Raw genomic sequence first — 14,060 nt, forward strand, 5'->3', positions numbered from 1 at the left:
AAACCCCAGGAAGGAAACTCTGGACTGCTCCACTAGCATGGAGACAGCCAAAGGGCACTCAGGGTGCTCTGCAACCTTTTGCTCACAGAAGTGGAGGTGCTGAAGGTGCTTACTCTAAACTGAAAAAGGGATATTCTCTGAACTTTCCTCACTCTTTCCCGTCTCCAAACTTGCAGACTGTGATAAGCCATAGTTCCACTATTAGACCGTAATCCCCTGCATGGCAAGATCTTTATATTTCATGGTATTTCCAGAAACTCAAATTGAATCCAACATAGAATAGGCTCTCAGCAAAGGAGTATTAATGATGATATTAGATTTCTCTGGATAGATAAAGATTTCTCAAACCTGGCACTTTTAGCATTTGGGGGCAGATAATTTTTCGTTTTGGGGAGTTGTCCTTTGTAAGATGTTTAGTAGCATCTCTGGCCTTGACTATGAGATACCGGACCTACTACCAGTTGTGACAACCAAAAATGCTTCCCAACATTGCTGAATGACCATTGGTAGCAAAATCACCCTTGGTTGAGAATCACCACCTTAGAGGAAGAAATGAACTAACATATCTGAGCCTCGGCTATGTGCCGGATGCTTTATTGATGTGAGCTCAGTTTGATCTTCACAATAACCCTGTGAGGTAGGTATTACCATGTACAGGTGAACAGACTGAGGCACAGATTATGTAACTGGTTCAAGAACTCTCAGCTTAGAAGTAGCAGAGTTAGATTCTGAAGTAGGCCTGTCAGATTCCTATGCTGATAGGAGGCAGAAATAACAACGGAAACAAGATCTGTACAGGCATTCGTGGGTGTTCTACAACTGTTGTTCACATAATCATCATTCTCATGTCTTTTTCACTTTACTAAAAGGTTGAAGTCTGAATGTATATTTTAAGCACTGATTTCTATTTTTTCTCCATAGGACTATTAAATGCAGTATTCATAATTTCACTGTACATTTTCTCCAGTGTCACTTCAGAAATGTATTAAAAGTCAGATATATTTTCACATGGAATGACTACTGGGCTCCCCCTGGTGTTAGCTTTGATTATATTTGACTTTAAAGGAGCTCATGTGTGACCGCATTTCAAATTAATGAGAGCTTTCTCTAAGAGGCAGTTTAAAAAATTCAACTGGCTCTCATTGATTGCGTTATAAAATTGTTTTTTATTCAGATTTTGCAAATATTATATTTAAGGGCCTAATATAACTTAAGTTTTATAATGTTACAAAACAACTAATTTGAATTTGTTGTTTAAATTATTTTTTATGGACCCAAAGAGACATTTCAGAATATGGGAGTAACTGGCAAAAACAAACATATACAGTCATGAGCCACATAACAATGTTTTGCTCAATGCCAGACCACATATATAACGGTGGTCCCATATATTATAACACTATATATTTACTGTACCTTTTCTATGTTTAGATATTCAAATACTTACTATTATGTTACAGTTACCCACAGTGTTCACCACAGTAACATGCTGTACAGAAACCCAGGAGAAATATGCTATACCCTATAGCCTAGGTGTGTAGCAGGCTCTACCATCTAAGTTTGTGGAAGTACACTCTGATGTTAATACAATGAAATCAGCTAATGATAAATTTCTTAGAATGTGTATCCCTGTTGATAAGCAATGTATGATAGATTGTGTGTATATATATATATATATGTATGATAGATGTGTGTGTATATATATATGGAAATGTTCAGTCTCACTTTGATGAAAACGAGTGCAAACTAAAATAATGTGGTAATGCTGTACTTTACCAACTAAACAAATTTTTCTTTAAATAACACCAAATTATGTGAGGACAAAATAAAACAGAAACACTGCCATGCTGTGCTACTGGCCTTCTGGTGCAATAATCTGGAATAGTAATAATATGTAGAAAAAGGCATAAAGTCTTGTGTATTCTTTGACCTAATCATCTCATATCTAGGAATGGTTTAAACAAATATTTCAGAAGGAGTGAAAGCTATTTTTGCATAGATGTTCGTTACAGCATTGATTGCAATAATAAAATATTGGAAACAGCCTAAGTAGTTAACAATGATCAGCTTGGCTCACGCCTGTAATCCCAGCACTTTAGGAGGCTGAGGCAGGTGAATCATCACGTGCCTGTAATTTCAGCTACTCGGGAGGCTGAGGCAGGAGAATCATTTGAATCTGGGAGGCAGAAGTTGCAGTGAGGGGGATGTTGTGCCACTAGACTCCAGCCTGGGTGACAGAGTGAGACTCCGTCTCAAAAAAAGAAAAAAAAAATCCCCCCCAAAATATCCCAATCAATGAAAGATGGTATATTTAACTAAATTATGGTACAACCACTTTAGTGTAGTCGCAGTTAAGGTGGGCTTTAGAGTCAGACTATCTGGGTTGAAATGCTGGCTCCTGTGCTAGTTCTGTTGCTCCAAAGAAGTTTAATCTCTTCATTGGTAAGGTGGGTATAATAGTAGTACCTAGCTATAGGATTGTTTTGAGGATTAAACAAGATCAAGTGCATAACACATTTAGAAAAAAATGTGTAGTACAAAGTGCTCAGTATATGTCTTGATGCAGCTATCGAAATTGAGAATTAAAAATTAAGAATTATAAAATTACATAACCACTTAAAAATCTAATGTTATGATATATTTTAAAAAACATGATATTGAAAGAGAAAAATGTTCTCTATAAGCATAAAGGTTGGTGGAAAACATACAAAAATAAGAATAAATATGTCAAAATGGGAAATGATTGATGACCTTTCCACTCTCAATTTTCTATTTTACTATTATCACTTAAATACTAAAAAGTAAGCAGCTGGAACTCAGAAAAAAGTGTTTTTATTTATGTATTCAACCAGTCATTAATTGGTGTCTTCTGTATTTTAGGCACTGCAAAATTTGGCTCAACAATTAAAACATTCTCATAAAAAGCTTTATAGTTTTATAAAAATAAAAAGCTTTATATTTTAGTAGAAGAGACAGACATAAACATTAACACCTTTAACTAGAATGTGCAACAAGGTCACCAGAGGGACATCTAAATGACTCTAAGATTGTGGGGGGAATCGTCAAGGAAAGCTTCACAAATGATGTAATGTGTAAGCGTATCCTTGAAGGACGCATAGAAACTAATTAAGCGAAGAACGGCAAGAACATTCTAGAAAAGTTACACAACTCATAAAGATACAGGTGAATTAAAGCGCAATGGGTTCAAGGAACTGCAAGTAGATTAGTTATGACCACAGCATAGGATAGTGTAGTAAGAGCCTGGTGAGACAGCTAGGGGGAGCAGTTGAGAGATCTTAATCGGAGAAATGGCAAAGGGAGAGAAGACCTTATGTATGTAAGACTTGATGATGGCGGGTATGTGGGTGGTGAGTAAGAATAAGGAACTTCGGCTCCAGGAGGACAGGATCTCATCTGATTTGTACAGCACTGTTTCTCCAATGCTGGAAATATCTATCAAAAAGACACTGCAGGAGAAAGAAAACACCGTATGCATGTAGATGTTTGTTTCAGCATTATTTATAATAGTAAAACGATTAGAACTGCGCCTGGTACTTCGTAAACTCTCAATATTTGTGGAACAAATCATAAATCTATGACTCTAAAGTTTAGGGAAGAGGCCGGGCACGGTGGCTCACGGCCAGAATCCCAGCACTTTGGGAGGCCGAGGCGGGCGGATCACCTGAGGTCAGGGTTGGAGATCAGCTTGACCAACATATAGTGAAACCCTGTCTCTACTAAAAATACAAAAGCTGGATGTAGTGGCACAAGCCTATAGTCCTAGCTACTTGGGAAGCTGAGGCAAGAGAATTGCGTGAATCCAGGAGGCGGCAATTGCAGTGAGCCAAGATAGTGTGGCTGCAATCCAGCCTGGGCGACAGAGAGAAACTCCGTCTCTCAAAAAATATATATATAATAATATATTTTTTTAAAAAAATATATATAATAATATATTTTTTTAAAAAAAATATATAATAATATATTTTTTTAAAAAAATATATATAATAATATATTTTTTTAAAAATATATATATAATAATATATTTTTTAAAATATATATATATAATAATATATTTTTTAAAAAATAAATAAAGTTTAGGGTAGAGGACTCAGGTTTCTTTGGGACGCTTAAGCATATAGATGACAATTAATAACATACATTTTAGAGAGAGATAGAAACAGAGGCATACTGGTAGACTGACACAGAGACAGACAGAGACACAGTAAGAGGTTTATGGTTTTGCTATTAAACTCATGAATTATGCTTTAGTGTGTTTTTAACATTCCAATATGTGGTAGGGGTGATTACCTTTTTCCAAGACAGACATATTAAAATATACAGTATAATTGTGAATGTATTCTTTGTCATACATTTCTGCTGTTTGTTTTCTATAAAGCTGTGCTTTGGGGTGTTAACACAATGAGAAATAGTGTATCTACCTAATTTTTCCGCTTTTAATTTTCAAATTATTTTTTCATTAAATATCTCTGCTATTGATTTTGCAAAACAATTTTTTGGGGGACAGTTTTGTCTGGAATATATTTTTTCCATTCCTTTTCTTCTAAATGTTCTGTGCCAATAAATTTTAGGTATTTTATAACCAAGGTATAGCTATGTTTTACTCCTAGTCAAATACTGTCTTTTAAATGGCAAATTTAATCGGTTAACCTTCATTTTGATATTTGGACTCATTTCTAATGTTTGACTTTGCATTCTAATTTGTCATGCCAGTCCTTTCTGATTTCCTGCTTTCCACTGGACTCATTTTTTTTGCTATTACCCCCTTCTTTCTAGTCTACATTATTATTTTAGTGGTTACATTTAATATCATAAAATATAAACCTGACTTAAGAAAATATATCAGTATGTCTGTCCTCCTTATAAACAGTACAAGGACATCAACATGCTTTCATTTGTTTCAGCCCCTTTCATCTTCTGTAACTATTGTCCAGTGTTTTTGGTTCATTGTTTTTTAATATTGTGGTATTATTGTAGGTTTTTTTTTTTTACAACTAGTGTATTTATTTAGATGTATTTATACTTTTACCTCTTCCTTTGGCAATATTATTGTTTATTGCATCTCAGTCTTTCTTCTGAGTTCAGTCTTTTTATTTCAGTACATTCTTTAGCATTAATTCTTCTAGTATGAATCTGTGAGTGGCAAAACTTTCCAATCTTTGTCCAAAAACTGTTTCACCTTACACACAAAAAAGTTCATCTGAGCACAGAATTTTAAATTGAAAGGTATTTTGCTTTAGAACTCGGAAGGTATTATTCTATCCTTCCATGACTTCTGTGATTTCTGATGAGAAATCCATAATGTAGTGGAGGAAGCAAAACTTTACTTCTACCCTCAGGATATTTTGGTTGAGCTTGAGAATTAAATTGACGTAAGAGAGGTCAACAGGAGAAAAGCATATAAATTTACTGAATGCAAGTTTTACGTGGCACAGGAGTAGGAAATTAAGACCCAAAGACAAAGAATGGAATGCTTATATGAAGAATCTGACACAGTGCAGTAAGTTGTGAAAATGTGACAGCAAAGGGGCTTGGGTTAGAGTAATTAATTAGGTGGAGAAGTGACTAGAGAGGTAAGGGTTGGTGTAACAAGGTTTATTTGTACAGATTTTCCTTGGCCTTAATTTTCTGTCCTTGATGAGAATGATACTTTCCTTCTGGTATAGGGAGGGCATCTTTCATCTCCTGCTTTTAAGAAACAAAAGGAAGGTCAGAGTGTATGTGCATCTGCTGTTTTTCAAGTGTCTTTAACTCCAAATAGTCAATATGTCAGAGTGACATATTTTGGAGTGGTGTGTTCTGAATTCCTTCAACGTGATTTATCATAAAAAATAAAAGGAGGCTGAGCACGGTGGCTCATGCCTGTAATCCCAGCACTTTGGAAGGCCGAGGCGGGCGGATCACCTGAGGTCAGGAGTTCGAGACCAGCCTGCTGAACATGGCAAAACGCTGTCTCTACTAAAAAAAAAAAAAAAAAAAAAAAAAAAAATAGGCTGGGTGTGGTGGCAGGTGCCTGTAATCCCAGCTACTCAGGAGGCTGAGGCAGGAGAATCGCTTGAAGCCAGGAAGCAGAGGTTGCAGTGAGCTGAGATGGTGCCATTGCACTCCAGCCTGGGTGATAAGAACAAAACTCTGTCCCTGCCCTCACCACTCAAAAAAAAAAAAAAAAAAAAAAAAAAAAAAAGTAAAGGGAAAAAAGTGGCATATATTTGTCTCAGTTGCTGCTAAAGTTTTGTTAATAGCCAATATTTATTTTTAATTAACAACTCTTAGAAATTTTGGAATTACACAAATCACATAAAAACCCGGCATTAGGCATGAGCAAGTGTCATATTAGTCTGATTATAATAAAAAATAAGTCAGCTGGGCATGGTTGCTCACGTCTGTAATCCCAGCACTTTAGGAGGCCAAGGTGGGTGGTCAGGAGTTCGAGACAGCCTGGCCAACATGGTGAAACCCTGTCTCTGCTAAAGATATAAACATTAGCCAGACATGATGGTACACGCCTGTAATCCCAGCTACTTGGGAGAATGAGGGAGGAGAATCGCTTGAATCCAGGAGGCAGAGGCGCAGTGAGCTGAGATCAGGCCACTGCACTCCAGTCTGTGCGACAGAGGAAGGCTGTCGGGGGAAAAAAAAGTCAATATCACCATTTTTATTATCACGAATAACTATTAGACAATGCATTTAGACAAAGTCAACTATTTAAAACAACAGGACAAAATTATATGATTTTTCTGCCTGCCTGGAAAACCACAGAGGAAAAAAGCTGGACAACAGAAATGACAGAATAAGGAAGGAAATACAAACCAGTACGAAAATCAAGAATGTTCTATCTGTAAAACATGGTCAATCAGAAAACATAAGAAACCCTTCTAATATTTCCCCAAAATACAGTAATAAAAAAGAATACCTGGAGATAAACTCTAAGAAATGTGTGAAAGTTCTATAAGAAGAAATCAAGGCTGGGTGCGGTGGCTCACACCTGTAATCCCAGCACTTTGGGAGGCTGAGGCGGGCAGATCACTTGAGGTCAGGAGTTGGAGACCAGCCTGGCCAACATGGCGAAACACTGTCTCTCTAACAATACAAAAATTAGCTGGGCATGGTGGCAGGCACTCATAATCCCAGCTACTCAGGAGGCTGAGGTAGGAGAATCACTTGAACCCGGAAGCCGGAGGTTGCAATGAGCCGAGATCGTGCCACTGCACTCCAGCCTGGGTGATAGAGGGAGACTCTGGCTCCAAAAAAAGAAGAATCAGAAACTTCTGCAAGTAAATTGTTTTGAAAAATCAAGGGGCATGTCTCCTTTAACATGTATTAATAATTTTTTAATATATTTTATTCTATCTAAACATTTAGTTTAATGCAATTTTAATAGGATTGCATTAGAGATGGAAATAAAAGTATTATGTAGTGCATTTGGAATAGAAGAATACACAGGTTCTCTTCTATAAAGTCAAGTCCCTCCTCCTCTGCCTTGGCAAGTCTGGGAAGTTAAGTGCCACTTCCTTGACAAAGAATCTACATTAATTACTTGGAATTCATCTGTTTAGATTTGTCTTATATCCTGATTTTAAGTTTCACATTTGCCATGTTCTAAATATTACCCAGTTTTATTCAACATATAGTTGCCATTTCTGTTTTCAGAAATGTCTTCAGTTTTTGCCTTCCCTAATTGCATCCCTTACTTACTATGTATGCAGGTTAATTCAAGGGATGACTGACTTTTGTAACTTGATTGTCCTTACTCGGCATGTTTTATTTTACAGAACTTTACCTCTTTCTATACACGCCTTATTATGTGTAGATATCAAGTGTTTAGCAGTTTTTTTTTTTTTTGTAACCAAATGAGTTTTTTTTTTCGAGGTAAGGTCAGCTGTTGAATATCGTACAGTAATTTTTAATTTAGTTATTTGCCAGTGTTACTGAATGGGTTTTGTTTTTCACTTTCTCTTGGTGTTTACAGCACAAACTACAAACACAGATCAACAAACTATTTTGCCTCTTTTCAACAGTCAAAACTTTTGAAGCATATACTGTTCCAAATTTCTAAACTTCAAATTATGTTAGGCCTTCTAGTCCCATTCCTGCCTGAGTCTGACACTAGTATCTCACCATCACATATGGTGTAAGGCTTTTAAACATATTTTACTTACATTTTAAGAAATAATTCTATTACTCTTTACAAAGTACGTGAAGCCACAGGTATCAAACATACGTTTACCCAAATTTTAACTTACTTACATGCCACATTTAATTATGAATGTTTCGTGAAACTACCATATTTGAAAGGAAATTCTCTAAAATGTACTTTAACCAGCCAGACTGATGTTGCCTGGATTTAAACTGGAAGATTACCCCTCTCCTGCTTGTAATGCAATTTTCACTTCCATGTGTAACCCTTAACATAACTGACATACGTAACTCCAGTTTGAGATACAGTCTCGCTCATGTCACCCAGACTGGAGTGCAGTGGAGCAATCTTCGTTCACTGTAACTTTCGCCTCCCGGACTCATGAACAACCCTCCCACCGCAGCCTCCCGAGCAGCTGAAACCACAGGCCTGCACCACCAGGCCCGGCTAGTTTCTATGGGGACAGGGTCGCAATTATGTTAACAGTTAAGCCCCGGGCTTAAACGACCCTCCCGCTCCAACCTCCACAACTGCCAAGTATTGACAGCTCACAAGCGTTAAACCACCTCGCCCAGTGACATATATAACCAAAACTACTTCAAACTAATGGTCGATGCAACGCTCCTTGAAAATTCAGTCCCCGTACATTCCCGAAATGCGCTTAAACGGGCATTACTTCTGACAGGCACGTAAGATGGCTGCCTAACAGCAGTAACATTTTGTAATGTACAGCCTTTTCTGAGACGGTAGGTGGCTCTGAAAAGAGCCTTTTGTTTTTTGTGACACGTCATTATCAATGACAACCCGAAGTTACTTGCTTTGGGCTTTATGGTGGTGACTCTCAGTCTTCTTGGGCAGCAGCACTGCCTGAATGTTGGGCAAGACTCCGCCCTGGGCAATGGTCACGCCGCCCAAAAGCTTATTGAGTTCCTCATCATTGCGGATAGCTAGCTGCAGGTGGCGGGGAATAATGCGAGTTTTCTTGTTATCGCGAGAAGCATTGCCAGCCAGTTCAAGGATTTCTGCTGTCAGATACTCTAACACTGCCGCCAAGTACACTGGTGCGCCTGCCCCTATCCGCTCTGCATAGTTTCCTTTACGAAGCAGACGATGGATCCGACCTACGGGAAACTGCAAGCCCGCTCTAGAAGAGCGGGACTTAGCTTTGGCGCGGGCTTTTCCACCCTGCTTCCCTCGTCCCGACATCTCCTCACACTAAATTACAGCAATGGAAAAATCAGACTTCTAAAGCTGCTACTGGGCCTATTTATAGTCTGACTGAGGTTGGACTTTGCTATCTGATTGGCTGATGGCCGTCTACCCAATCAGAAAGTCGTACTAGAATCGCCTCATTTGCATTCACGCCACTTCCCATTGTCCAATCAGATTTTGGATACCGAATGCGGCGTTTGAGGGCCGTGCCTATAAATACCGCGTCTTTCATCTTCCCGCTTTGTTCGTTTACTTGGTGAAGGTGGGGGCTGAGGTCGTTTGGGGCCGTTGAACACTGAAGAGCTGTTTAACATTGAAAAGAGCTGTGTAACACTGAAGAGCTGTGTAACACTGAAGAAGAGTTGTGTAACACTACAGAAGTGTGTGGTAGCTATGCCAGAGTTGTCGTCTAAAAGTGCTACCATTTCCAAGAAGGGCTTTAAGAAAGCTGTCGTTAAGACCCAGAAGAAAGAAGGCAAAAAGCGCAAGAGGACCCGGAAGGAGAGCTATTCTATTTATATTTACAAGGTGCTAAAGCAGGTCCATCCGGACACTGGAATCTCTTCCAAAGCCATGAGTATTATGAATTCCTTCGTCACTGATATCTTTGAGCGTATAGCGAGTGAGGCATCACGCTTGGCTCACTACAACAAGCGCTCCACCATCTCTTCCAGAGAGATTCAGACAGCAGTGCGCCTGCTCCTGCCGGGAGAGCTGGCTAAACATGCCGTGTCTGAGGGCACCAAAGCTGTCACTAAGTACACCAGCTCCAAATAAGCCTGCCAAGTAAACGTCATTTCTAACCCAAAGGCTCTTTTCAGAGCCACTTAAACATACTGTGAAAGAGCTTAGCTTTGTGTGTGTGTGTGTGTGTGTGTGTGTGTGTTTGAGGCGGAGTCTCGCTGTCTCCCGGGCTGGAATGCAGTGGCGGAATCTCGGCTCACTGCAAGCTCCGCCTCCTGAGTTAACGCCATTCTCCTGCCTCAGCTTCCTGAGTAGCTGGGACTACAGGCGCCCGCCACCCCGCCCGGCTAAATTTTGTGTTTTTAGTAGAGACGGGGTTTCAGCATGTTGGCCAGGATGGTCTCAAACTCTTGACCTCGTGATGCACCCGCTTCGGCCTCCCAAAGTGCTGGGATCACAAGCGTGAGCCACCGCGAACATACTCACATCAGCTGTGGGCTGAGGGTAGACTTGAGTCTCTTAAAAGGGTGGGTAGACGAACTAGTTGCAGCAAGACAATCCTTGCTAGGCACCGTGACTCACGCCTGTAATCCCAGCACTTGCAGAGGTCGAGGCTGGCGTTCACGAGGTTAAGAGATGGAGACCATCTTGGCCAACAAGGTGAAACTCCGTCTCTACTAAAAATACAAAAATTAGGTGGGCGTGGTGGTGTGCACCGTAGTCCCAGCTGATTGGGAGGCTGAGGCAAGAGAATTGCTTGATTGCAGTGAGCCGAGATCATCACCGAGATGTCACCTGGTGACAGCGAGACTGTCTCAAAAAAACCAAAAAAACCCCTAGTTTGTGTAAAAGCTACATGCTGATACTGGTATATTTAAGGTTAGCATTACATATATAAAACTAAAAAGCGCAGCGACGTAGACAGTATAACTTGCATTATGATCCCAAATTTTAAGACCTCACAAAAAGGGAATAGTTGAGAGGAAGTTACGTTTTGTGCCACAAGTAAGTCAAGGTGTGGAAATGATTATGCGAACTCTTTGGAGAACTCACAAATCTGGTTAGCAGGAATTAAAGGGATTTAAAATGTCCTTTAATTTTCTTAAATTTATAATAGTTTCCTTCATTGTCGTGTTACCGGTTGTTGGACTCCATCTGTAAGGGCTCTCAAGCATTAAACTGATTTCAGCCACCTTAAAAATGGATCAAATATTACTTCCTGGAAACCTGTGGTTAGCTGGAATTCTCAATTTGTTTAACGTATGTTCATTTAACCGTTATCTTTTAACAAAATTTTGGATAAGTATATGTGCTTTCTTTACATTAAAAAGTTAGTACCGGCCGGGCGCAGTGGCTCACGCCTGTAATCCCGCACTTTGGGAGGCCGAGGAGGGCAGATCACGAGGTCAGGAGATCGAGACCATCCTGGCTAACACGGTGAAACCCTGTCTCTACTAAAAATACAAAAAATTAGCTGGGCGTGGTGGCACGTGCCTGTAATTGCAGCTACTCGAGAGGCTGAGGCAGGAGAATTGCTTGAACCCAGGAGGCGGAGGTTGCAGTGAGCCGAGATCGCCCCACTGCACTCCAGTCTGGGTGACAGAGTGAGACTCCGTCTCAAAAACAAAAAAAAAATATATCAATGTACAACAAGACGCGTTAAAATAAGTGCCCCCACACTTTTGTGCACAGTAAGACAGTCCCTGCAAAGCCCCTGCATGCTTCAGCTGGGAAATCTTCCAAGGAGGTGACAAATCGGGGGGAAGGGGCATCTAGCATCTATGCTCACCTTGTATAGGGGATGGGATCATCTCTAATCAGGGATTCATGCTTCTCTAACACCTTGGAAAACAGCAGGTATCACATAGCTGCCAAATAACCTGTCAACTTTGTGACCACTCTCAGTAGACTACCCTGATTACCCGAGGACTTTTAGGCTTATTTGGGCAATAGATAAGTAGGAATACCAGCAAATACAAACTCTTTTCAGACCAAACTTCATGTAGCTTTTATATCAGATGTATTTTTGCTGCAAATAATAGGAAATGCTGGCTGAACTGGTTGAGATAAGTAATGCAACCAAACAGGACAACATAAAGGCAGAGAAGTTCCACCAATAGGATGATCACAGCCCTGGCTCCACTACCCTGCAGTCATGCCTCTGCCCTTCTCCACACTGTGACTTTGCAATCATACTGGTTACAGTTCCAAGTGTTCATGCAGAGAGGATAGGATAAAGTAAAGGCAGGAAGAGTCAGCCTATTCCACTGGGTCTTGGATTGAGAGCAAGAGGAGTCTTCCCAGAGGACCCTGTTCCTCTCAGGTCCATTTTCTAGAACTGAGCTAGTCCAGGTGCTGCCTGAGTCATTCACCTACAGAAAACCACAGGATGGGTGTGAACTGATCATCTACCTTCATATATATTTGGCATTTTAAAAAGTTAAGTATAGTTCTGGGTATTTTGCTTTTGTTGTTACTATAAATGAGGTATTTCCTATTCGTTATTTTTTTTTTAACATTTTGTTGTTGTATATGTAAGACTGCTTTCTGTGCATTGTTTTTTTTTTTTATATCCTTCTAGTACACCTCACTGAATTGACTTATTTTCCTATTGGTTTCCTGGTAGATTTTCTTGAATTTTACATGTTTGCAATACAGGTTGAGCATCCGTAATCCAAAAAGCTCCAACATTCAAAACTTTTATTGTACTATGGATTTCTTTGCAAGTCTAGCTGATCCTATACACAGCTTAATATAAATTTCTAAGTGCATGCAATAAAATATGTTTAATACTATTAATAAAACAATACCAAATTGAGTTTTCAAAATATTTTTAAAAATGTATGATATAGTAATATTTGTGCTTCAAATAAGATTGAAAATTGTAATATTTTAGTGCATACATTGTGGAAAACAGTATAGAATTTCCTCAAAAAATTAAAAATAGAACTACCATATAATCCAACAATCCTACTACTGCGTATATATTGAAAGGAAATAAAATCAGTTTTTCAAAGAGATATCTGTACTCCCATGTTCACTGCAGAATTATTCTCAATAGACAAGATATAGAAAGAACATAAATGTCCATCAGCAGATGAATGGCTAAAGAAAATGTGGCATATATACATAATAGAATACTATTTGGCCTCAAAAAAGAAAAAGAATTCTGTCATTGGCAGCAGCATGGATGAACCTGGAGGATGTTAAGTGAAATGAGCAAGGCACAGAAAGACAAATGCTGTATGATCTCATAAGTGGAATTAAAAAAAAGTTGAACTCATATAAGTAGAGGGCAGAGTGGTGGTTACCAGTGGCTACAGTTGGGGAGTGGTGGGAAGTTATTGGTTAAAGGATATGAAATTTCACTTAGAAGGAATAAGTTGAAGAGCTCTATTGTACAATATGCTGATTATAGTTGGTAACAATATGTTGTATTCTTGAAAATTGCAAAGAGAGTAGATTTTAAGTGTTTTCATAAAAAATATGTGGGGTAATGCATATGTTAATTAGATTGATTTGCAATGTATACATATATCAAAACATCATGTTGTACACAATAAATACATAATTTTTGTCAATTTAAAAAATGAAAATAGTTGGGTGGAGAGTGGATTTTAGGGAGGCAAGATTAAGAGCAGTGAGATTAATTAGAAACTAATTCAAGTGTGAGATCATGAGTATGCAGACAAAAATTGTAGCGGTGGAGATGGTGAATAATCAGACAACAGAAATATGTAGGAAGTAAAATTACCATATATTGAGAGATTGAAGTGGATGGAGGTTGAACAGAGACTGTTAGGGAAAAAATACATTTCTGGCTTGGACAACCATGTGAATAGGGTGGTACTCATGGATATAGAGAATGCAGAAGTTCAGGAACAGTTCTGTTGGGATCAACTGGAAATCCCTATGGAGAGAATTCTTAAGGGGCTAAGCAACATAAGAACTGTGATACTGAGTAAGCAGTTTACTGGAGTTCACAAAGACGCAGAAACCTTGGGCTTTG

At 39.0% G+C, this 14,060-nt stretch overlaps 3 protein-coding genes across 3 annotated transcripts in view; 1 reads left to right on the forward strand and 2 right to left on the reverse strand.

The window, feature by feature from the left end:
- Nucleotides 1-6,205: 6,205 nt before the first annotated feature.
- SLC17A1 (solute carrier family 17 member 1) overlaps nt 6,206-14,060 on the reverse strand; it is a 115,031-nt gene continuing 107,176 nt past the window's right edge. Inside the window, exon 13 of the mRNA XM_054491734.2 lies at nt 6,206-6,639. The gene's annotated coding sequence lies outside the window, so the exon portion shown is untranslated. The remainder of the gene's footprint in view (nt 6,640-14,060) is intronic.
- Nucleotides 7,163-9,388, reverse strand: LOC129038569 (histone H2A type 1-A). Its single transcript, XM_054491736.2, has one exon. The coding sequence runs from the start codon at nt 9,359-9,361 to the stop codon at nt 8,966-8,968; it is 396 nt and encodes a 131-aa protein (XP_054347711.1). The 5' UTR covers nt 9,362-9,388; the 3' UTR covers nt 7,163-8,965.
- LOC129038570 (histone H2B type 1-A) lies at nt 9,611-10,197 on the forward strand. The gene has a single exon (XM_054491737.2). The coding sequence runs from the start codon at nt 9,761-9,763 to the stop codon at nt 10,142-10,144; it is 384 nt and encodes a 127-aa protein (XP_054347712.1). The 5' UTR covers nt 9,611-9,760; the 3' UTR covers nt 10,145-10,197.

Source organism: Pongo pygmaeus, chromosome 5 (assembly GCF_028885625.2).
Source record: "Pongo pygmaeus isolate AG05252 chromosome 5, NHGRI_mPonPyg2-v2.0_pri, whole genome shotgun sequence".
NCBI classification, from domain to species: domain Eukaryota; kingdom Metazoa; phylum Chordata; class Mammalia; order Primates; family Hominidae; genus Pongo; species Pongo pygmaeus.

Bases quoted from the DNA above. Each gene is read 5' to 3' on its own strand.
- LOC129038569 (XM_054491736.2), bottom strand. From the start codon at position 9,361: ATGTCGGGACGAGGGAAGCAGGGTGGAAAAGCCCGCGCCAAAGCTAAG.
- LOC129038570 (XM_054491737.2), top strand. From the start codon at position 9,761: ATGCCAGAGTTGTCGTCTAAAAGTGCTACCATTTCCAAGAAGGGCTTT.